At 35.1% G+C, this 24,740-nt stretch overlaps 1 protein-coding gene and 1 pseudogene across 1 annotated transcript; one reads left to right on the forward strand and one right to left on the reverse strand.

Moving 5' to 3' along the window:
- Positions 1 to 3,220: 3,220 nt before the first annotated feature.
- LOC120273775 (flavonol sulfotransferase-like) lies at positions 3,221 to 4,303 on the forward strand. Its single transcript, XM_039280479.1, has one exon. It carries the CDS (start codon positions 3,221 to 3,223, stop codon positions 4,301 to 4,303), a length of 1,083 nt encoding a protein of 360 aa, XP_039136413.1.
- Positions 4,304 to 11,003: 6,700 nt separating this feature from the next.
- On the reverse strand, positions 11,004 to 22,722 carry LOC120273776 (annotated as a pseudogene).
- Between the last annotated feature and the right edge of the window lie 2,018 nt (positions 22,723 to 24,740).

Here is a 24,740-nt window from a genome sequence, read left to right on the forward strand (position 1 = left end):
TGTCACAACTGGAAGTCCGATGACCATCTCATTCTCTGATAGTCACTTCAGGTTTTTCAGATTTAAGTGACCAAACCTCTTGTGCAGAGATCTGTCACTTCACCATCTCTTGCAACGTTCGCCGACCCAACATCATCAGCTTTAAGGGGAAAGAGCCTATGCGATGTCATGCAGACTTGAGCAACCTTGGCCTTAGTTGTTTCATTCTTGATAATGCATTCTCCTCCCGAGAACTCCACCATAAAGCTAGAACTCATTAACTGCCCAACACTCAATAGATTGTGCGTAAGATTTGGCACAAACTCAACATTAGTTAGTGTATGGGTTTTACCACAACTTGAACGAAGATTAATAGAACCAATCCCTCGAACATTTAGTGTTTTTCCATCCCCTAGCCTGATGATTTTGTTTGGTACCTCTTGAAAGAGCAACTTGTTACCTAACATATGATTAGAGCAACCTGAGTCAATGAGCCACATACCTCCTCTTTCATTTGTATCTTCACTGGAAGCCATGCACAACACTCCTTCATCAGCCTCCTCAGTGTCTTTAGTGTCTTCAGCTAGGTTTACTTCCTTGTTCTTATAATGGCACTGAGATTTTATATGCACGTACCTCTTGCACCCAAAACACTATATCCCTGTGTTGTTTATCACCCTCAGTGACATGAGGTTGGTATGAATGCCATCCTCATCATCTCCCTCTTCCTCTGTGAAAACCTTGGCCACAACCTCTACCTCCATGATCACCTTGCTCACGAAATGAAACATCCTTGAAATACAGTATCTTCTCCTCTATGTGGTCTTGCTCTATATCCAATCTGCCTTCATGGCCTATGAGAGACCCACTGAGTTCTTCAACAGTGAGAGAACTCAGGTCCTTCGATTCTATGATAGATGACACCACATGATTGAAACTTGGAGTTAGACTCCAAAGAATCTTCCCAACAATGACTGGATCACCGAGTTCCTCTCTCAGGGTTGAATATGGTATACTACGCACGGTTAGCACCTTACTAATGTAGTCTTGTACCTTTTCTCCATTCTTCATGCGTGTATTCTCGAAGTCTTGACAATGAGAGTGAAGCTGGGCAGCTGCAAGAATTCTTGGTGCAACCTTGATACTCTCCCTTCAGGATATCCCAGGCCTTCTTTGCATTCATCGTTTGTGAGATTCAAATAAGAACCTTGACATCCAGCACTTTGCTATATTAGACATAAGGCCTTTGAATTTCTTTTGATGTTCTCTGTTCTCTTGTGCTCACCTTCTTCTTCTTCATTGTATCCCTTCTCAACCATTCCCCGTAGATCACGAGAGAGAAGAATGGTCTCCATCTTCAAGCTCCATAGGTTGTAACCATCTTCATTAAAGGGTGGCACATTCACCTGAGAAGACCCAGTGCCACTGCCATTTGCAACCATCTTCCTTTAAGGTTTGAGCTAAAAAATAGTGTCTCTGATACCACTGTTGGAAAACAAAAGATACAAGACAAGAATACTTAGTTCACTCTCTCACTATATTCAAGTGTGAAGTACGAAAGAGAAATAAATTCTTCAGCTTAACATAACCAAAACAAAACGGTTACATAATATAGTGCAAAAAAGTAAGATAAAGCACGCCACTAGGCTGCTGACAACGCACACACACGTATATTAAAAAGGCAGCTCCCATCCAATCCAAAACAGACAAAAGCCAGCTTCATCCATCTGATGGGGTGATTGAAGATATGGATGCAGAAAGGCTATGTCTGAGTACTCAGCTGAAAATGTTCAGAAATACTTGGTAGTTTAAACAGTTGTATTTGGAGGGAACAATGAGGTTTAATTTGGATGCTCAGGATTTAATCATCTGGGTGATGTGCATTAGTTCGAGGTAATCTGGGCATTGCTTTATTAGTGTGTTTAGTCAAGTCAAGTTGTGTACTGAGTCCTGTTATATATTTATATTGAGTCAGTCCTTGTATTGTGTGTGAGATAGTGAAGTGATGAGAAGTATGGAGAGAATGGTGCTTGTTTTGAATGGCTGATTCACTGTGCTTAAGTTACTGTTTATCTCCTTCATGAATTTCTACTGTTTCTCTAGGTTTTCCTAATCTTCTCGGCCATCATTAACGTGGCTTTTTTAGATTTGTTAAATACTATTTTAATGATAAAGAAAGCCACATCAACACTTTCTAATGGAAAGACCAATGTCTGTTAAGATATGGACTGGAATTGCTGGATTTGAAAAATAGAGAAACTTCCTGCGACCAAATTGTAATAGAGAGATTATAGAGGCAACTTGGCCTATTCACAGGAACTACCTTTCTAATTATTTCAGGAAGATAAATATATTTAAGTCATTTTGATTATTTAGAAAAATAAAGATATCTTGATCATTTTGGTCTGTTTAAAATGGTAAATGTACTTTTATCTTTTTTTTTAAATAAAACTTAAAATTGAAATATAATAATAATGAAAATAATAATAACAATAATAATAATAATAAATAACTATTATTATTATAAATCTTAAAAGAAAGTCTAAAATGTGGAATTATAATGATAATTTTTTATGAGAAATTTTAACATTGGCTCCCATAATTTACTCAAAAGAGATCCAAATTTGCTTGAGTTACAGGAGTCTAAAACACACAGTAATCAAATTCATCCTGAAATATTTACTTAAAACTTATTAATCAAATATTGGCGGGTTCCATCTCTATAAAATTAATTTGCATGAAAATTCTCGTAGATGACACATAATCCCAAATAAACTCGGAATCATCAAGGTCAATGGTACATTGGTACTAGTTATCAACTTGTTATTTTAAAATAGCAAGACGTCCAAAGCGGACCAAGGGAACCACCTGCACATGGTTGGTTGGCATATAAAATATATCCTTTTATTCTTGACTCTATGGCATCCCAGTTGCCGGCAAGCTAACTCAAAGCTCCAGAGGCTATAATAACTCCTTCCTCATTTTGCTTAAAAAAGTGATTTATCCAATTTTCAAAAAATAAATATAAAAATAAAAGTCCTCCCTTATGCGCCTCTCAACTCCATAACACAAACACCTTCAAATTAAACTTCATCATATTTTCTACCAAAAACCCCCCGAAAACATTGAAAGTAGATATATATATATATATAAATTAAGATACCTTCATATCCATATGCATATATATATCGGCCCTATCTTAGCATCTTTGCATATCTATTTCTCTCCATTCTCAATCTCCATGGCAAGCATACCACCAGCTTTCTCTCAATGCTTCCCTTCACCAAAGACCCAAGAAGACAATGAAAGAGATGAAGAAATCTATAAGTCCTATGACAACGTCACCTCCCAACTCCCCATCCTCCACCATTGGCCGCCATTTTCCCTTCTCCATTACCAATCCTGTTGGATTCCTAACGTCCTCCTGCCCATCACTATGGCCATCCAATCCTATTTCAACCCTCGTCCTGCCGACATCCTTCTTGTTACCAACCCTAAATCAGGCACCACATGGTTAAAAGCTCTGGCCTTTGCCACCCTCCATCGCCACACCTACTCCCTCTCCGATCACCCTCTTCTTACCACCACTCCTCATGACTGTGTTCCTTTCCTTGAAACTTTATTCAGTCACCGCACCATCCCTCATCTCAACATTTTACCATCTCCCACAATCTTTACTACACATTTACCTTTACCTTTGCTACCTAAGAGTGTTCTCAGCTGCCGCATTGTTTATCTCTGTCGTGAACCTAAGGATACTTTTGTGTCACTGTGGAGCTTCAATGAGAGGATGAGCATTAGCTTGAGTGGAGCTACTAATAGAAATGAAGGCTTTGAGTTCAACAAAGCATTCCAGTTGTTCTCCCAAGGGATAGCTCCTTTTGGCCCTTTCTGGGATCATGAGCTGGGATACTGGAATGGGAGCTTGAGAAGGCCTGAGAAGGTGCTGTTCTTGAGGTATGAGAAGATGATGGAGGATCCAGTGAATCATTTGAGAAGACTGGCTGAGTTCATGGGCTGTCCTTTTTCCACGGAGGAACAGAGAGATGGAGTGATGGAGGACCTTGTGGGGCTATGTAGCTTTGACAAGTTAAGCAACCTTGAGGTCAATAAAAGTGCTGTGAATATTGATGGGGAAACAAGTAAGGCACCAATGGCTCCTAATTATTATTTCAGGAAGGGCAAGGTTGGTGATTGGGTGAACCATTTGAGCATAGAAATGGCTGAGAAGTTGGATGCTATTACTAAGGAGAAACTCCACGGATCTGGTCTTAGTTTTGAGACTAGTACTGCAGCTTCCATCTGTGCTTCTTCTCAAGTTTAGGGTTTTATCATCACGTCACACGTGTGTTTACTTTCTTATTGGATGAAATAAAGAAAGATGAATGGATCTATTGGCTGGTGAATTATTTTATTTTATTAATTAAGTGGACAAGCCACTGTGAGCTAGAGGTATCTGAGGATGTGCTGAAAGTAACATGCGCCCTCACTTTGTGCATGGGAGACCCACTGTCCGTGTCTGCCACAATCTGCCACAAAAAAACCTTATTCACCATGCAGTGGGTGGTATTTAAACATGCATCTTTTACATGAAAATAAATTTGTCTTACCACTAAACTATACTAGTGTTGGCACTATTAAAGGTTTCTTTGAGCGCTCTCTCTCTATATATATTTATATGGCAGAAATATCAAAATATCAAAATAATCCCTCAATTATTCAAATTCCGCCCTCTTAATCCCTTTATTTTTATATTTAGAAATTTTCAATTCAATTATTGCTGTAAGTTATTCTATTCATCTAGTGTTTGGTTACATGACCTACTTAATATTAAAAAATTATTTAAAAACGAGATAAAGTTAAAAGTAATATTAAAATAAACCTAAGTTTTCGGATCTCTTTCTTCTTTGGATCCGAATCCAATCCCTCTAAAATGAAGAACTCTGGTCAATCTCCACCCTCCCGACTCCGAGGACTGGTTCACATTGCCTTTGATGAAATAATCAAGGATCAAACCTCCATAATACAAGACAATGACAAGGATCTAACCTCCGTTATAGAAGACAATAACAAGGACTGGTTCACATGGACTCGATGAAATACAAATAGCAATTTTGGTTGAATAGATTGCTTGTATATGATTTAAAAAACAAAATAGCCAAGAACACAACAAACAAGTTCAGAAACAAACCACAAGCAACCATAAGAAACAAACAACACTTAAAAACTACGACCTTGTAGACATGTTGCATAGATACCAATGAATAACAAAAGCAACATCAAGAATCCAATTTTCGAGCAAAACTAAATTATTCCTTTTTTATTTTAACCTAAAAGGGTGAGTCATATAGTATCTTGGAACTTGTCACGCCCTGAACCTGGCTCAACCGGACTCGGCGCGTGGACAAACGGCCGTATACCCTCATGGCGTGAACCCAATATACCTTGCAGGCCTTAGAACCTGATTCATGACAGGCAAAACTATAACGAACCAATTGAGTTACAAAATTACAAACTCTACAGAGTATACAATGCGGGGATACAAGAAGTCCAAAATAAAAAATACAGGGATACAAGGGACAGACAATGACAAGTACTCAAATTTTACAACAGAACAAGACAACATCTACAGACAGTCTTTCAAGGTCCACACCGGTCTACCACACTTGATATGAAAAGAATTTAAAACAAATCCATGAGTTCACTAGCCCAATAAGTAATCCAAAAAATTGTAAAAAACAATAGGGTGTATAAATCTCAATTTCAAATACCGAGAGCAATTAAGCTTTCAAACTTAGACTAAACAAAGCTTAACAAATACAAAATAAATAATTCATCAAGGGTATAGTTCTCAAATAATATTGTTAACCAAAAATATTTTAGGCAAAAGGAATTATCAGATTTCAAAGCTGTAAATCAGAAATATAGTAAATTGTCAAATAAGAGCATAACTCTCCAAAGCATAGTTAGACTAAACTAGAAATTACAGAGGTATGTTTCAAGTATACCGGATTTTCAGATTAATACAAGTCTCCAAAATCATAATTTAAACAAAATACAGAGTAAAATATTCTAATAAAAGAATATTTCCAAATATGTTATTCACCAAAATTTGAAACCCAGAAACACGATCTTAGAAATACAGAAACTTCAAGGCAGGACAAAAAGTGTTTGAAATATACTTAGATATCAATAACACATAAATAGTATAATTGAAGAAAATCAAAATCAAAAGTGAAAGCAGGGTGTAACAGATTCCAGTGTGTGTCTCCAAATTCACTATGGATGCTAGAGGTCATTTATTTACCCTCGGTGACCGGAGCCAGAACAACAAAGGTCATTTATTTACCCTCAGTGACCCAAGACTGAAATATCAGTTAGCCGTTAATTATTTCACCGAACGGACATGGTGCGAAACTGCAGTCTCATTTTTCCAAAATTTCTTGTCTAAAAGGTCAAGGTTTAACTCCCCCACTGACAGGGTTGCATATCGCTCATTCGGAGAAAAAAATATTCAGATACAAAATATTTACAGAGTACAAGTTAATAAATTTCTAAATTCTTCAAATTCATATATGCTCAAAAATACTAATAAATATCAAGATCTCACTTTAGGGAAAATAAATAGATAACCAGAAATGAAATATAAAAAATTTAAGCAACCAAAATATTTAAAATTATACAAAATACCAACTCCTTCAAAACTAAATTAAAATGATTATAAAAATAAATAAATGAATAAATAATGCAAATAACTAAATCAATTCAAATGATATCAGAATCACCAACCCGCCCTTGTAAATATACGAATTTTTAAAATGTTGAAGTAATCATTTGAATGCAATTATTACACACTTATCATAAATAATTAATTAATAACCAAGTTAAAATGAATAGCGATCATTTAATTAACATCACACCAACGTAGATTTACTAAGTCAAAAACTAATTAAAAATAATTGATTAAAGAAAATATCTCAAAATACATGTTCATGATAAATATTTTCAATATTAACAAAAATAACAGATATTCACACTACAACAAAAAACACTTATTGTGACATTTTTAATGTAACATTTTTGGCAAATGTCACTGCAAACCATTAAAATAACTTTTAAGCGATAATTGTAATAAATGTTGGTATGCTTTTATTTATTCTTACATTTATAATGACATTTCTACTTATAGTCACAAAAGGTTTTTATTTTGCAATATTTTTTAAGATTTTAGCTACATTGAAAGAAATGTCACTACAATATTATTTGTTAAGACGTTTGTTATAACCTATGTAACAAATGTCATAATCCAATATGTAACAAATGTCATAATCCAATATGACTTAAATTGCATTTATTTATTAGGATATATTTGAAAGCACCATTTTAAGTTAGGATATGTATATATCTATATTAAAAAAATTAAAACGATAATTTAAAATTGAAAAAAGTGCTATTTAAGGGAAAAATAAAAGCATCAATATTTTAATTTTCAAGAGTGTCAAAAATTAGGCGGTAGTTTTTTTTTTTATGAGCAGAAAAACCTACGAGGCTTATAGATTCATGATCTACATATAAGACAAGAAAACCCCCTAATAGTGCAAAAGGCCAAAAATAAAGTTCTTGTCAGGAGATAAAGTAAATATCTCGATTTTTCTTCATTTCATAATATTTTTTAGCATTGTTTTTCTTGCAATATTGTTTAAATATTTAACTTGTTATTCATTTTGATAAATGATTGATAGTTGATTAATTTTTTTTATTAGTTTTTGTTATGAAAACAATTATGAGAATTTAATTAATCTAATTCAAGGGTTTGAGAATATTTCTTAAAAGAAAAAAAAAAAAGATTGAATTTAATTGGGATGAGATCTCCAAAAACATCCCCTTTTTGTTGAAAAATTAAAAATATGTTTTTGGTTTTTCTCCTTGCCGACAGTGATGATGGGGTGGTCATGACATGGATGCAAGGCTTCCATCCTTAAAATTGTCATTTAGTTTTTTTATTTAATCCTAGTTTTGTTGAAGTTTTTACAATTTGTTCCCCCTAGGGGTTCTTACTATACTTAAGGGGTACATATAATTTTGGTGAAGTTTTACAATTTTCCCCTTATATAATTTTTATTTCTTATAGTGTTCTTGTTACAATTATGGCTCACACATAGCTTTGTTGAAGTTTTGTATTCCATCCTTTTATTCCAAGTTAAATTATTTAAAGGTTCTTATTATGGTTATGACACACATACATAACTTGAGACAAATTATATATTCTCCTTCAATATAAAAATAGCTTATTTGTACTTTTTTATGCAAATTATATATGCTCCACATGGTTTGATATTTTATTTTTATTTTTTATTTGTATTTCAAATTTGTATTATTGATTCTAATATATCATATATGTTTACATTTAATTTAACTTTTATTGTTATATTACCTTTATTTTATTAAATGTAAAAATTTTGTAGGCAGGAGATGCTACAAGTAGTCCTCGTTCTCAATTACCCACTCAATTTCATTTTAGCGATAATAATTCGGTACAACTTTTATAATATCATCTTGTTATATTTTAAATTATTAAAATTATAAATTGTATTATTTATTTATCTCTTTTTCTTTATTAATTGATTTAGATAGACACTGACGTATTTGTATATTTTATTTTGCATATAAGAGATCACTATGATAAATTTAAAGCCAATTATGTGGATTGAAACTTTAGATTTATTATAATATTTGAAAGTTAATTTTTAAAGATTTGTAGATCATTTAGACATTGTTTAAATTGATTTTAAATTTTTAAAATTATAAATTGTATTATTTATTTATCTCTTTTTCTTTATTAATTGATCTATATTTGTATATTTTATTTTGCAGATAAGAGATCATCATGACAAATTTAAAGACAATTATACGGATTGAAACCTTAGCTTTATTATAATGTTTGAAAGTTATTTTTAAAATATTTATAGATAATGTTGACATTATTTTAATTAGTTTTATTTTTAAATTTTTTATGAATAATTTTTGTTAATATTTTATTAAATTGTGCAAATTAATTTTAAAGAATTTAAACTATATCTCATATTTTATTTAATTATATCATATATAAATATTGTTTAAATTAATATTGTGAAAAATTATACAATGTTCTTCTACCAACATTTATAAACGACATTTGATTTTAAAATTAGAAAAGATGAATAACTTTTACTAACATTTAGAAATTTCGACTTAAATTAATATTCATATATAATTGCTATTTTATTAAACCAATGTTTACAAAAAGTCAATATAAGTAATTTAAGAGACGTTTAACAAATGTTATTATATAACCTCTATAACAACAATTATAAATATTGCAATATTTCAAAAGTAATTTGATAAAAACTTGTGGCGACATCTACAAATGTTGTAAAAATAATAAAAAAAAAAAAGTGTTTCTTAAGCCATATACAAATGTTGGAATAAAATCCATATTAAGACTATTTGCAAATGTTGGGAAAATATCACAATAAATGTTGGAATATATAGGTACCGAAGTTTCTTGGAAATGTCACAACAAAGTATACAGACTATGGAAATTATGACATATAATCTACATTTGTTACAAAAGTCGGTATAGAGTTATTCCGAAGATTTTTTGCTATATTACGACATATGTCAAATGTCACAAAAATTCTATTTTGTTGTAGTCTCAAAATAAAATAACAAATACTAGACAATTATTTTACCATATAAAATAATTTCTCAAATACTGGAAATACGGAGTTATCGGTGGATTACTTACCTAGTATTAGCTTAAGTCCAAAAATGAGATCCAAGGCCACTCCCTAAAAGGATCCTAAAACCCAACGATTTACCATAGTTAAAACAAAATCATTCTAATCGCAAGTTTAAGCACTCATCAAGTATTACCCTAAGCATTCTCTATAGAGCAACCAAAAATATTAAAAAATTTAAATAAAAACTAAATAAATAACAATAATTGTCTTGCAGGCACTCATGCAGGAATTTAAAACACACCTTAAAAGCTTAATTAATTAACATGATTAAAATTAAAATGATCTGATGTTTAATCTCCACTCATTTGACATTTGCCTTGAACTAATTAATACTTTTGACTTGATGAGAACATCTCACCACAAAACTTCCCTCGTTCTCTTACATTGCTTTCAACTTTACAAAGCCACTCCACCAACATAACAAAAGTTGTAGAACCAGAATTAACAGAATATATATATACATGAAATCATACACAAAATGCATGGCTTATAACATGTTGGTTCTATCCTCAGATAAGGTCCAAAAATTTCCACCAAGCTTGGGTGAGCAAGAATCATGCAACTTATCACTCATTAAACTAATACCAAGGTCAAACCTATCTTAAAACAAGAATGGTTAAGCACAAGCCCTTGAGCTAACACTAAGGTCCAAGGATTTCAACAATAATTTTGAGCTATGAACTACGAAACAACAAGCATGAATAACTCCTAGCCATCAACATGCCAAGGTTTCTAAATAATAAGAGCCAACATGCTACTCAACAAATCATGGCAAGCTAATCAAAGATAGAGAAGAAAAGTCATGGTTTTAATTACCAACAACAACACTACTAAAAGAATTTAATCAAGCATGGCTAGGGGCTTACTACGATGGCCGGAAAAGAGAAAGGTGAAAAGAGAACCCAGCTAAAAATCCAATCTCCAAAAACCTCCCAGCTAGCAACCTTCCTCACAAGACAAAGGAATGAAGAAGAAATTGGAGAAGATGGAGAAGAAGGAAAGCATTGGAGTTAAAGGCTTGAACAAATGGAAGAAATGGATGTGATGGAACCAGAATTTTCTCCTGGAATTCATTAAATCAGCTAAACAATGAAAGCACAAAGACAAATGAGATGGGATATATTAAGTGCAAATCAAGAGCTTAGCATCCTAAGCATGCTTTAGTGCTAGGCGGGGTCCACAAAATTAACCAACCTAAGAGACTATAAACATTGCACTTAAGCTAACAATCTTGCAGAAGGATCAAATCTCCATGGGAGCAGATGATGAAAGCAAGATCCAATTGGCACAACCTCGGATCACATCAAGAGCCATCTCAGTTGGATTAGTGTCTTGCAACTTCACTTGAATGCCATCCAATTCTCTCTTGAACCTATCCTTCGAACTGGCATAATGTTGGAAACATAATCCATGAACAAACAACTTTGTAATAGAAATCATCCTCTAAAACCTCATGTATTGGACGGGAAAATTTATTGAAATCTAAAGGACAAAACTAGCAGAAAAAAACTAGAGAAGAAAAACATTAGAACTTAATCAACAGTAACTAAACAAAACATTATAAAAAAACCAATCAGTTGAGTAATGCAAAAACTGTGTCCAATTCTAGTGCACCCAACTGCTTAATCCATTTTTGCCTCGAACTAACACCAATATGGGAGATTGTTTGATTTCTACCGTTCATTAATAACACAATCCTGGGTTGCCTTGAACTTGAACTTGCCTCTATTAACAACAGAGCATCAGAACACGACTTCTTTTTTTTTAATATTATTTTATTTTTTAATTAATTAACAAAATAAGTATTTCTGTAATTATTTACGAAAATAGGCATTTTTTTAATATTAAACTATAGGTTTTTTAAAAAAGTTGTGGGTTCCACTAGTTTTTTAATATTAAAATTTTATTTTATTTTTAAAGTTATGGGTTCCACTATTTTTTTAATATCAAAATTTTATTTTTTGAAAACCACAGATACTACTAGTTTTTTAAATTAAAAAAAACTATTTTACATTGAAGCCCTTATAATTTCATAATATTTTCTTATAACTTGTTTTATTCCTACTTTTACTCTCTTATTTCTACTTTCACTAATTCTAACAAATAAAAACTGTGTGATATTTGGTCAAAATTTTACCAGATAAAAATTGTTGTGGTCAAATTTTAATATATAAAATTCAAAATTATCTCCAAATATAAGAATAGTCAAACTTGCAATTGTTTGCGTTAGGTGGAGAGTATTACTTTCTTGCAAAGTTATTTGATTTCCTTTACATTCAAGCTAACGAAGTTCATATTCTTGTCATACCGACCGAAGGAGGCTACATTGGTTGAGAGGAACACTAACCAAGGGTCACATGGACACTTGACGAAGAAGCCTTCTTTACTATTCAATCTTGATTAATGGACTCAGGTATGTTTTTTGATCCTTGTTGACCAATTGACTTCCATACAAGCTTCCTCCATTTTTTTACTATACATTGCAGTCATGAACGAAGATAGTTTGTTAGAACTAGTGAAAGTAGAAATAAGAGAATAGAAGTGGGAATAAAACAAGTTATAAGAAAATATTATGAAATTATAAGGGCTTCAATGTAAAACTGTTTTTTAATTTAAAACTAGTAGGACCCACTATTTTAAAAAATTAAATTTTAAAATTAAAAAATAGTCAAACTCACAACTTTTTAAAAAAACCTGAAGTTTAATATTAAAAAAGTAAAAAATGGCTATTTTGTAAATAATTATAGAAATACCTATTTTGGTAATTAATTAAAAAATAAACAATATTTAAAAAAAAAGCCTTGAAACACTAATCTCTATGCACACTGAAACATCACAACAGAACATCAGAACATTGATCTCTCTGCACAATGAAACATCACAGCTTCTACTCTTGTTTTTCTTTAATCAGAACCAACAAAATCCTCCCTTGATTGAAGCTTACACATTTCATTTGATTGAAGAGTACATACCTTCATTTTATCTCCGAATTTCCAATGATTATGAACAACCAAACACTTAGTCAGTATATATGCAACTTGCTCTTCAGTATTGCAATACTCTAACTTCACTGATTTGTCTCTAACAAGTTCATGAATGTAATGATATTTGAAATCTATATATTTGGTTATGCTGTGAAGAACAAGATTTTGAGGTATTGTAATACATAACTTATTATCACACCAAATTCTGATTGCTTTCTCTTGAAGACAAAGCTACTACATCCTGCTTTTTAGATTGCTAGGAAACCACACCAGATCCTAGACGAAACACCACACCTAAAGTACTCTTTATGCCATTAAAATCTCCACCCCAATCACTGTCTGCATACCCGTGAATTTCACATTTGATTCCACTACTATACTATATTCCAAAGCCCATAGTGCCTGCAAGATATCTGAGGACATACTTTGCTGCTCCAAATTGGATTTTGGTTAGCTTGTTCATAAATCTAAACAAACTACTCACTACAAACATCACATCTGGTCCGGTATAACTAACATACAATAGTTTTCCAATCAAACATCTGTAAACACCAGCATTGCAATTTTCTGCATTTTCATACCATTGAAGCTTAGCACTTGGACTCATTGGCACTGAAACAGCCTTGCAATTTTGCATATTAAACTGCTTTAGGAGATCTTCAATATACTTTATTTGTGATACATGTATTCCATACTCATTCTATTTAATTTCCAATCCTAGAAAATAGGACATCAAAACAATGTCATTTATCTCAAACATTTTCATCATCTCCTTTCTAAATTCATCAACCAATATGAGTGAAGAACTCATATATGTTATATCATCTACATACACACATACCAATAATACATCACCACTTCTACTCTTCTTTTTATAAAGAATATGTTTTGTAATACTTCTCAGAAAATTTTGACACACTAACCAGGAGCCCAATTTACTGTACCAAAGCTCTCAGAGCTTGTTTAGCCCATATAAAGCTTTATATAATTTGTATAACATATGCTTTTTGCAGGGAACTTTAAAACCTTTGAGTTGTGACACATACACCTCTTCATTAAGCACTCTATTAAAAAAATGTTGTTTTTACATCTAATTAAAACACAAGTCATTTCTTTTGTGTTGTTGCATCTAATAATACTCTAACAGTGTCTATTCTAGCAATTAGTGAAAAACCCTATTCATAATCTAGCCCATACTCCTGTGTATACCCCTTGGTGACAAGTCTGGCTTTATGCTTTAAAACCTCACCATTAGGCTTATATTTTGTCTTAAAAATCCACTTTACATCTATAACTTTCTTTCCTTGAGGTAAACAACACAACTCCCATGTGTCATTCTTCTGAATAGATTTAATTTCATTTGCCATTGCTTTCTTCCATTCAACTAATTTAGTTGCTTCATTAAAAGTCATCAGATCTGCCACATTCAATGCAAATAAATAACTTTCATATATCTCCCATGAGGATCTTACTCTTTGAGTTGGGGATGTTATGGTGGGCAACAGAGAAATGAGAGAGTAGAGGCACACAGCAGGACAAAGGAGAAAACAGAGGAAGGAGAAAAGCTTTAGACTAAGTTTTAAGATAAACTTTTTATCAAACTTCATACTACTGGTCATACAAGATAAATAGAGTTGGGAAAAGCAATAGCTTTGACCAATCTCTAAAGAGCAAAGATATTGCTCTGACCAATGCTAAAGAGACAACACAAAAGGATATAAACCTCGTACAAACCGAAAATAAAGAAGCACTAAACAGACCCACTTGGAGTAACCCACCTATCAATGACTTGACTAAACACACCTTGACCCAAATGGTCAGACCAACAAAACCTAACACTTTCAAGTCAATAAATCAGAGGAAGTATGGCCAAAATACTCCAAGTTCTGAACACCTTTTTCAACATACCCCCTTGTTCAGAACTCCCATCTTTTCTCTGAAGTGCTCGAATTTGTAAACTGGAAGTGACTTGGTCAACACGTCGGTAACTTGCTCATCTGTGCCACAGAAATTTAGCTGAATTTGCCCATCTGCTACAAGCTCTCTAATGTGATGATAGCGTAGGTCGATGTGCTTGGTTCGACCATGCATTGCTGGGTTCTTCGTGATGGAAATAGTTGATCGATTATCACAGTAAAGGACAGTTGGTCCCTATTAAGCAACACCCAATTCGAACAATAGGCGCCGAAGCCAAATGGCTTGGCAGGAAGCTGCACTTGCCGCCATATACTCGGCTTCTGTACTCGAGAGCGCAGTAGAATCCTGCTTCTCTGAGGCCCATGCAATTGAACCAGACCTGAGGCTAAAGACCCAGCCAGTAGTACTCCTCCGGTCATCTATACATGCACCCCAGTCACTGTCAACAAAGCCAACAAAACCAAACTCAGAGACATGAGTATACTGAATTCCTAACTCGATAGTTCCAGATATATAATGTAGTATACGTTTCATCACTCCCATGTTTGTCTTCGTTGGTGCATTCATGTAGCGAGATAACAAACTAACTACAAATCCCAAGTCTGGTCTAGTGTGTCCCAAGTAAATAAACCCCCAATCATGCTTCGAAAGATTGTTTCATCTGCTTTACCAAAACCATCGTCCAGTTGAAGCTTCTCATTGGTGTTTAACGGGGTTGGTGCACTTTTACAGTTCAGCATCCCTCCTCTGCGCAGCAACTCTTCAACGTATCGCTTCTGACTCACATGAATACATCCTTCTTGCTGTTGAATCTCTAATCCCAGAAAGTATCGTAAAGGTCCTAAGTCTGTCATCTCGAACTTAACCATCATGTTGTCTCTAAATTCCTCCATCATCTGTGCAGATGATCCAATGTATAGGATATCATCCACATAGAGGCACAGTAATAACAAACCTTTAGTTTCATCTCCTCGGCGATACACTGTGGGTTAACAGCTGCTTCTTTGAAATCCTAGAGACCCAAAGTAATCATCGATCTTACAATACCACGCCCTAGGCGCTTGTTTAAGCCCGTAAAGGGCCTTGCTTAGTTTATAGACCATATGATCCTTGTTTGGTATAGTGAACCCCTCTGGCTGTGAAACATAGACCTCTTTGCTCAACTCTCCATTAAGGAAAGCTGATTTAACATCGAGCTGAATCACGGGCCATCTCTTTTGTGCTGTGATAGCAAGAAACACCCGCACAATCTCCATCCTTGCTACCGACGAGAAAGCTTCCTCATAGTCAATTCCTTGACGTTGCAAATATCCCTTTGCTACTAGTCGGGCCTTTCGTTTATGCAGCGAACCGTCGGCATGATATTTAGACTTATATACCCATTTAACTCCCACAATATTCTTTCCTTCTGGTCTTGGAACGAGATTCCAGGTTTGGCTTTTGTAAATCGATAGAAGTTCTTCTTGCATAGCAACCCGCCAGTCTTCATGCTGAGATGCTTCATTAAATGATAATGGATCCGTAGACATTAGTGCAAAGGAGCATGAGTTATAGATATCTTCCAATGCTCGATACCTTGCTACAGTTGGACTGGAAGCAGTAGTGTCTTCACTTGACTCACTTAACGTAGCAGCTAGCAGCACTTGTGTTGTATCATTGGGTGTAGTTACTCCTACTGAGGTTTCAACAGGAGCTATTGTTGTGTTGTTCACAGGTGCAGAGCTTTCAGCATTTTCTCCCCAGTCCCATGGCCGATTCTCAAGGAACTCAACATCCCTGCTGATGATGACTCTTCCAGAGATGGGATTCAACAGCCAATACCCTTTGGTTTCATCACTATAGCCAATGAACACCATTCTCTCTGATTTATCATCAAGCTTCCTTCTTTGCTGTGAGTTAGTATGAACAAAATAGTGCATCCAAAGACCTTGAGGTGGGTTACAGAAGGCTTTGTACCTGTTAAGACTTCATATGGCGTTTGTCCTTCAATAGCTTTGGTTGGGGAATGGTTGAGAAGATATACTGCAGTTGAGTATGCCTCAGCCCAGAGAGAGTTGGGGACATTCATTTCTTTCATCATACATCAACTCATCTCCAGCATGGTTCTGTTTTTTCGTTTCGCAACACCGTTTTTCTCAGGTGAGTATGGAGCAGTGAGCTGTCACGTGATACCATGACGTTCACAGAATGACTTGAATTCTTGTGATAAGAACTCCCCCCGCGGTCTGTTCGAAGGACTTTGAGAGGTCGATCATATTATTTTTCAGCCATAAGATTAAAATTCTGAAAATGTTGAAATATTTGAGCTTTACTTTGAAGAAAGAAAGCCCAACTATATCTTGTAAAGTCATTAGTGAGGAGGAATAGGTATTGACATCCTCCAAGCGTCTTTGTTTGCATGGGACCACACAGGTCGCCATGCACAAGCTCTAATGGTGAGGTTGCGCGTATCGCTCCAGAAAATGGAAAAGAGTGCCTGGTTTGCTTCCCTTTAAGACAACCTTCACACAGGTCAATAGGATTTATCCTAGGCAAGCCAAGCACATACTCTTTCTGTGATAGTAATTGCATACTTTTATAATTCAGGTGTCCATATCTTCTGTGCCACAGAGCAGAGAGTTCAGGCAAAGCGAGAGCAACATTGGTGATGCTTACATCGCTACTCGTTCAGGGAAACAACCTGTGCTTGGTCATCCTGACTTTGGCAACATTATGCCCAGTAGTTTGATCTTTAATGGTGCATCCTTCATGATCAAAAGCCATTGTATATCTGGATTGAAGTAGCTGGCCAACACTTAGCAAGTTGTACGCTAACTCCGGGACATATTGAACTTGTTTTAGCAATTTAATGCCTCCTCCGTTGGATGGTAAAGCAACAGTTCCAACACCTACAACTTTAAGTTCCTTGTTGTCTCCTAGTCGAATAGTTTGCCAAAGGAGAGATCAAGGTCTTGAAAGAGCTCTCAGGTGCTAGTCATATGATTGGAACACCCGCTATCTAACATCCATACTGAATCCTCTTTTGTGCTGGTGATGCACCCTGCCATGAAAAGCATATCTTCTTTCACTCCTTCAGCTATGTTTGATGTTGCTTCTTCTCTATACCAGCATTGGGATTTTACATGCCCGTATTTCTTGCAATGGTGGCATTGAACAAAACCTCGGCCACCTTGAGAACCCCCAGCTTCATCGTGTCGACCCCGTCCATGACCTCTGAATCTTCCATGAAACTCTCTTCGACCACAGCCATGACTCCCTTGCCGTGAGAACTGAACTTGAGCATGACCTTCAGGAGACGTTCTCGCCTCAAGAGCTTTTTCTTCAACACTATGGTCTTCATATAGATTAAGACGAGCTTCATGAGCACGTAGGGAGCCTCCTAGTTGTTCGACGGTGAGTGTAGTGAGATCCTGTACTTCAATAATTGAGGACACAACGTGATGAAACCTTGGAGTTAGGCTTCGCAGCACCCTTCCAACCACGGTTTGATCTATGAGTTTGTCACCAAGTTGGCGAATCTGATAAACAAGAGATAGGATTCAATTCACATAATCTTGAGTGGTCTCTGTGGGTTTCATCTTAGCTATCTCAAACTCTTGTCTCAGCGTATGAAGTTTTACTGCAACGATTTTGGAGCTGCCTTGATGCTCCATCTTTAACAGGTCCCATGCTTTCTTTGCCGTTTGAGCTTCAGATATCCTTGTGATAGTCTTCTTATCTAGTGCCTGTTGAATAAAGTGTAGAGCCCTTGCATCCTTCTCCAGTAGTGTGCTTGTATGGGTTTCATCTCCAGATGAGCTGATCCCATTCTCCACCAAATCCCAAAGTCCCTAGGACCTGAGAAGAGTCTTCATGTGGAGACTCCAGACACCATATGGTTCAGCTGTGAAGAGTGGAACACTTGCGTGCATTGTACCGAGCTTGGAGCTGCTCTTGTCCATAGCTCTGATACCACTGTTATGGTGGGCAACAGAGAAATGAGAGAGTAGAGGCACACAGCAGGACGAAGGAGAAAACAGAGGAAGGAGAAAAGCTTTAGACTAAGTTTTAAGATAAACTTTTTCTCAAACTTCATACTACTGGTCATACAGGATAAATAGAGTTGGGAAAAGCAATAGCTTTGACCAATCTCTAAAGAGCAAAGATATTGCTCTGACCAATGCTAAAGAGACAACACAAAAGGATGTAAACCTCGTACAAACCGAAAATAAAGAAGCACTAAACTGACCCACTTGGAGTAACCCACCTGTCAATGACTTGACTAAACACACCTTGACCCAAATGGTCAGACCAACAAAACCCAACACTTTCAAGTCAATAAATCAGAGGAAGTATGGCTAAAATACTCCAAATTCTGAACCCTTTTTCAACAGGGGATTCATCAACTGATAAATTTTCTCCTTGAATAACTTATGACATAGGTGAAGTCTTACCAACAAAACTGTCTTCTCCTATAGTATCACCAACTGTTTTGTTATCTGAATTCTCTATAATTCCTGAATTTCCTAGCACTATTAACTATATCATAACATTCTTCACTACAGATTCTGAGGTTGCCCAATTCCAACATTTTCCTTCATAAAAATGTACATCTCTACTTGTAATTACTTTTTCTGTCATGGGATCATAAATCCTATATGCTTATGCATCTAGACAATATCCAACAAAAATTCCGTTCACTGCCTTCCTGTCTAGTTTTTGTAACTTCTGTGCAGGTATCAAAGGATATGCAAGACATCCAAAAACTTTCAAATGATACACTTTTGGTTTAACTCTAAACCATGTTTCATGTGGAGTTTTATTCCAAATTGCTTTAGTGTGAGAAACATTTGATAAATAACCTGCAGTTGAAACAGCCTCAGTCTATAATTTAATAGGCAATTGCATAACATTTATCTTACTCCTTACTCTTTCTACCAAAGTTCTATTTTTTCTTTCTGCAATTCCATTCTGCTGAGGGGTGTAATTAAGGTGCTGCCAGCTCATGCTTCACACCCAATTAACCCTAAAACTCCTAAAAATTCCTTAATATAAACTCTCCTCCTCTATCTGTACTGATTATTTTCAACTTACGACCAGATTGCCTTTCAACTAAAACAACAAACCTCTGAAAATTTTGAAATACTTCATGCTTATGTTTCAAAAAGTACAACCAGTACATCTTAGTACAGTCATCAACAAACAACAAGAAATATTTATTACCTCCAAGAGACTCCACCTGCATTGATCCACATACATCAGCATGGACCAAATGCAATTTTGTCCAAGCTCTCCAAGACCTTCCAGAAGAAAATGTTGTTCTAGTTGATTTCCCATATATACAAGCTTCACACCCATCAAACCATTATACTCTTGGCAATCCTTCAACCAATTTTTTTTGATTTAACAGAAACAAATTTTGACTATTTAGATACCCAAAACTCTTATGCCACAACAAAGATAATTCCTATTTATTCATCACAACTTTATTTACTGAATCTTGTTGTAACTTTTCACTAAACTCAACAGGAAATAGGTTATTGCTAGTTTTACATACCTCCATCAACACATCTCCTAATTTACCATCTTGAATTAAGCAACTTTTCCCAGTAAACATGACTTGATACCTATTTTCAACCAACTGTCCTACACTTAGCAAATTATGTGCTAGATTAGGAACATACTTCACACCATGAATTAATTTCCTTTGATCACCTTGAACTTGCACTGCCACAGACTTTTTTCTAAGAACCTCAAACTCTTTATCATCGCCTAATCTCACTTTGTGAACAATTGAATCATCCAAATAATGAAATAATTTTTTTCTTCCAGTCATGTGACTTGAGTTGCCACTTTCAATCAACCACACTGATTAATCTTGTTTACTCAAACTATCAAACACCATAAACAAACTCCCAGAGTCAATCCCATCTTTTCCTGAATGAGAAGATGAGCCTTTCTCAAATTCTAACCCATCTTTGCTGTCTTTAGACCAACAATGAGACTTCATATGCCTATATCTACCACAATTGAAACATTGAATATGCTGCAAACCTCCTCTACTAAATCTCTGTCTAAACCTTCCAAACTGCCTTTGACCTCTTCTTCCTTGTTGCCATGAACTACCATCACTACTGTACTGCTGCCATTGATTAAGTTATTTCTGCTCACTTGATCTCTGAGCTCCACCATAACCAATTCCTCTTGGGCTATCACTGTCTCTATTTCTTCCTCTATAGCTTCTTCCTCTTCCTCTCATAAAAGTTCTTCCACCACTTTAGTCTCTTCCCATAACAAAAACTTTGTCTTTATGCTTCTCATTAAATTGGTTAAACCGAGCCTCATGTGCTTGTAAGGAACTACTCAAATCATCAAAAGAAATTAAACTTAGAAATATCTCTGGCTTCTTCAATTGAATTCACCACATGGACAAATCTTGAAAATAAACTTCTTATCACCTTTGAGACTATACCTCTGTATCAGCTAAATCAGTCCCCATACCTCTAGTTTGATTGACAATAGCAAGCACCCGAGTGATATACCCCCTGAATTATTTTTTCTTCTTTTATCAGTAACAAGTCAAATTTTTGTCTCAAAGTTTGCTATCTGACAGAAATTGTCTTTGAGGTACCTTGATTCTCATTTTTAATATGCTCCCATGCTTCTTTAGCTATGTCAAACCTCACAATCTTGTGCAAGATTGTTTAATCAACAGCTTGTTGAAGCAAGAACAAAGCTTTTGTTTAATCTTTTTCATTCTCCAATTTCTCTGCATCGTACCTTCCTTGCTCACACCCTCTTCTATGATTTTCCATAAGTTTTGTGACCTAAACAAAGTCTTCATCCTATAACTCCAGTGCGCATATCCTTTATCCTTGAACATATATAGGTAAGGCTGTATGAGAAATTCCTCGAGTTGATGATGAACCAGATACCATTGATGATACCAACGACAAACTTCAGTCACCTTATCACTTCACTTCTTCTGTAATTTATTGAACAACACTTAACACTTCTACAATACTTTCAAATCTCTTCAACTGTACCACAACATCGTGCACTGTCTCAGCAATAATAATCACTTACTAGCAAGCAACACACATCACACCCTCACATCAAAACCTTGTCAAACTCACTGTAGTCACACCCACCAAGATCTGATACCACTGTTGGAAGCATAATCCATAAAAAAACAACTTTGTAATAAAAATCATCCTTAAAAACCTCATGTATTGGATGGAAAAATTCGTTGAAATCGAAAGGACAAAGTTAGCAGAAAAAAAACCAGAGAAGAAAAACATTAGAACTTAATCAAAGGTAACTAAACAAAATATTATTAAAAAACCAATCAGTTGAGTCATACGAAAACGTGTCCAATTCTAATGTACCCAACCACTTAATCCATTTGTGCCTCGAACTAATACCAATCTTGGAGATTGTTTAATCTCTACCGTTCATTACTAACACAATCCTGGGTTGCCTCTAACTTGTACCAAACCCTTAGATCAACTCTATCTTAACCCTTCATTCATCCTCTCGTAGATTCTCAATGAACTTACCAAACTTTTAACTACTTGAAATTCCCACACTGCTCTCTATTCACAATAGAACATCAAAACATTGATCTCTGCACATTGAAACATCACAACATAACATCAAAACACTGATCTCTCTACACACTGAAACATCATAGCTTCTAGTCTTGTTTTCCTTCAATTAGAACCAACACAAAGCATCTTGCTCCTCACTCTTGCAACATTAGGAGACCTTCAAAACAATTAAAATAAGGTAATAGCCATTGATACATTGCAAACAAATGGGAGAAAAATTACCATGCAATGAAAATGATCTTGCTTTTCTGGAAATTCTCTGCGATACCAAAATCAAAGTCATAAATAGCATATTGCACTTGTTTTCAAGAAGGATGGCGGTGAAGTCTTTTCGTAGCCCAATGTTGGCTCTCTGAGCTTCTCTATGATGACTTCCTTTAGCTTCTCATCAATCATGAAGACTATAAAGTGGCATGTCCTCTTGGCTTTCAATTTTAAAATTTTCAGCTTGCAATCATTGTTCACAGCCATTCCAGATATCACGATGGCATGCAAAATCACCAAAAAACACAAGCACAAAGATCTAAAACAAGAGCTCTGTATACAAAACTATAGATCAAGATCTAACTAAGAATTAGCAAAACAAAATCACTAGACGTGATCAGATCAACTAGCAACCAAAATGTTGAATTATGGATTTATTAAGGAGAGAGGCATATTTGATTAGAGAAATGTTGGGAAGACCCTCATGCACAAGAATGGTCGAGCTGCTGGAGAAGGCCATCGCGCCATGTAGTAGAGGTGGAGGCCTACGGGATTTAGAGGGATTGGATTCCAATCTAAAAGATGAATGATGACAAAACTTAGGTTTTATTTTAATATTAATTTTAACTTTATCTCATTTTTTAATAATTTTTTAATATTAAGTGCACCACGTCAGCAAACACTAGACGGATAGGGTAAATGACGTCAATATTGTACAACCGCATTAACACTCTATGAAATCTCACCGTGAGCTATTGACAATCTCTAATCTCCCTCATAGAGAGAGAGATTAACCCTAATCTAAATATAGAGTAGAGATGTGATTTCTCCTAAAACCTACTCCACATGATTGCAAAGAGCACGAAGATTATTACTAACTCACTCGGGAGGATTAAGGGAGACAGGGTCTCCAAAGTACCATAACAAGAGACTAACTCATAATCCTCTTGAAGTGCGGCATGCCTATGCTAGGTGGGAATTTCTTCTCATCACCAAGAACATCAAATGTATGAAAGCAAGGGGCCCTCGCCACAATAGCAACCATTCAATAAAAACATGTAATTAGATATAAATAGAAGTGATTGCAATTAGGAAAACAATTAAAGCATAAAAAATCCAACAACCAATGTCAACAAAATATACCCTAGAGTTCAACTATGTCCAAACATTTATAAATAAGCCTTCCAATCAAGGAGGGCAAGTATTCAAGATAAAAGTAATAAGAGAGATTACCCCTAATCCCCCTTTGGATGATCATAAGATCCTTTGGTTGGTCCTTACGGGAATCCTTTACGAGCGTAAGCCTTGCCCGTAAGGCCTCTGACTTGGCTATTAATCCCCCTTATAGGCATAAGCATGCCCGCAAAATCTTCTGGAATTGACTTAAGGCCTTAAGTTCAACCGTAAGCTGCCCGTAAGCCACCCAATTTACCTTGTCCTTGTTCTAATGATGCCAAAAGAGCTCCAACTTCATTGTTTAAGGTCTGAAATGCTTTCTTTGGCTCTCTCTTGTCTTTTAGAGCTATTCTAAGCATGTTAATGCACAACAAACTATATTTAGCATCAAATTCCACAATATGATTCTAATACATACCAATTGATTGTACAAATTGATATAAAATACATGAACATTGTACACTCATCATCCAACATGGTCTAAGTTGTTACAATAGAGAATTTGTGTGCTCTAATTAGGTGAATAGCCAAGAATAGAGTGTAAACTAAAAAATAAAAAAATATAATTTAAAATGGAACAAACTCGCATGTGTCCACCCTAATACTAAGAAACTCCCACTACATTTCAAATGCACCGTCATTAGTCAAACTTGACATGTACAAGAATTAATAATGAAACTTCAATCCCTTCCTCACACTTAATTCATACATTGTCCTCAATGTGTGTAAATATAAGCATGCAAAGCAATGTAAACAAGAATAGAAGGGAAGTGGAATATGATTACTTCCTCGGTTCAAATTGAAGAGTTCATTGATCCTTGGAACCAGCTGAGTGTGTCTGTTGAAATGCCCTGGCAGTTAGAGGTCACTCAAGGTCAAGAAAAGACCGAGTGAGCATCCCTTTTGTAGTTGAGGATATTGGGTGTTGCATATAAATCTTGTGAAGTATAAGGAAAACATCAAAGCTCACCAAATATAAAATAACAAAAACTGAAATAGAAATCCACTAAAAGTATCAAAATAAGAACAAAATAGGCAGGCCAACCCTTGCCAAAATATTGAATACGAAGTCTGAAAAATAAAAAGAACAAAATGAAAATAAAAATAAA

This window comes from Dioscorea cayenensis, chromosome 12, assembly GCF_009730915.1.
Source record: "Dioscorea cayenensis subsp. rotundata cultivar TDr96_F1 chromosome 12, TDr96_F1_v2_PseudoChromosome.rev07_lg8_w22 25.fasta, whole genome shotgun sequence".
Lineage (NCBI taxonomy): Eukaryota > Viridiplantae > Streptophyta > Magnoliopsida > Dioscoreales > Dioscoreaceae > Dioscorea > Dioscorea cayenensis.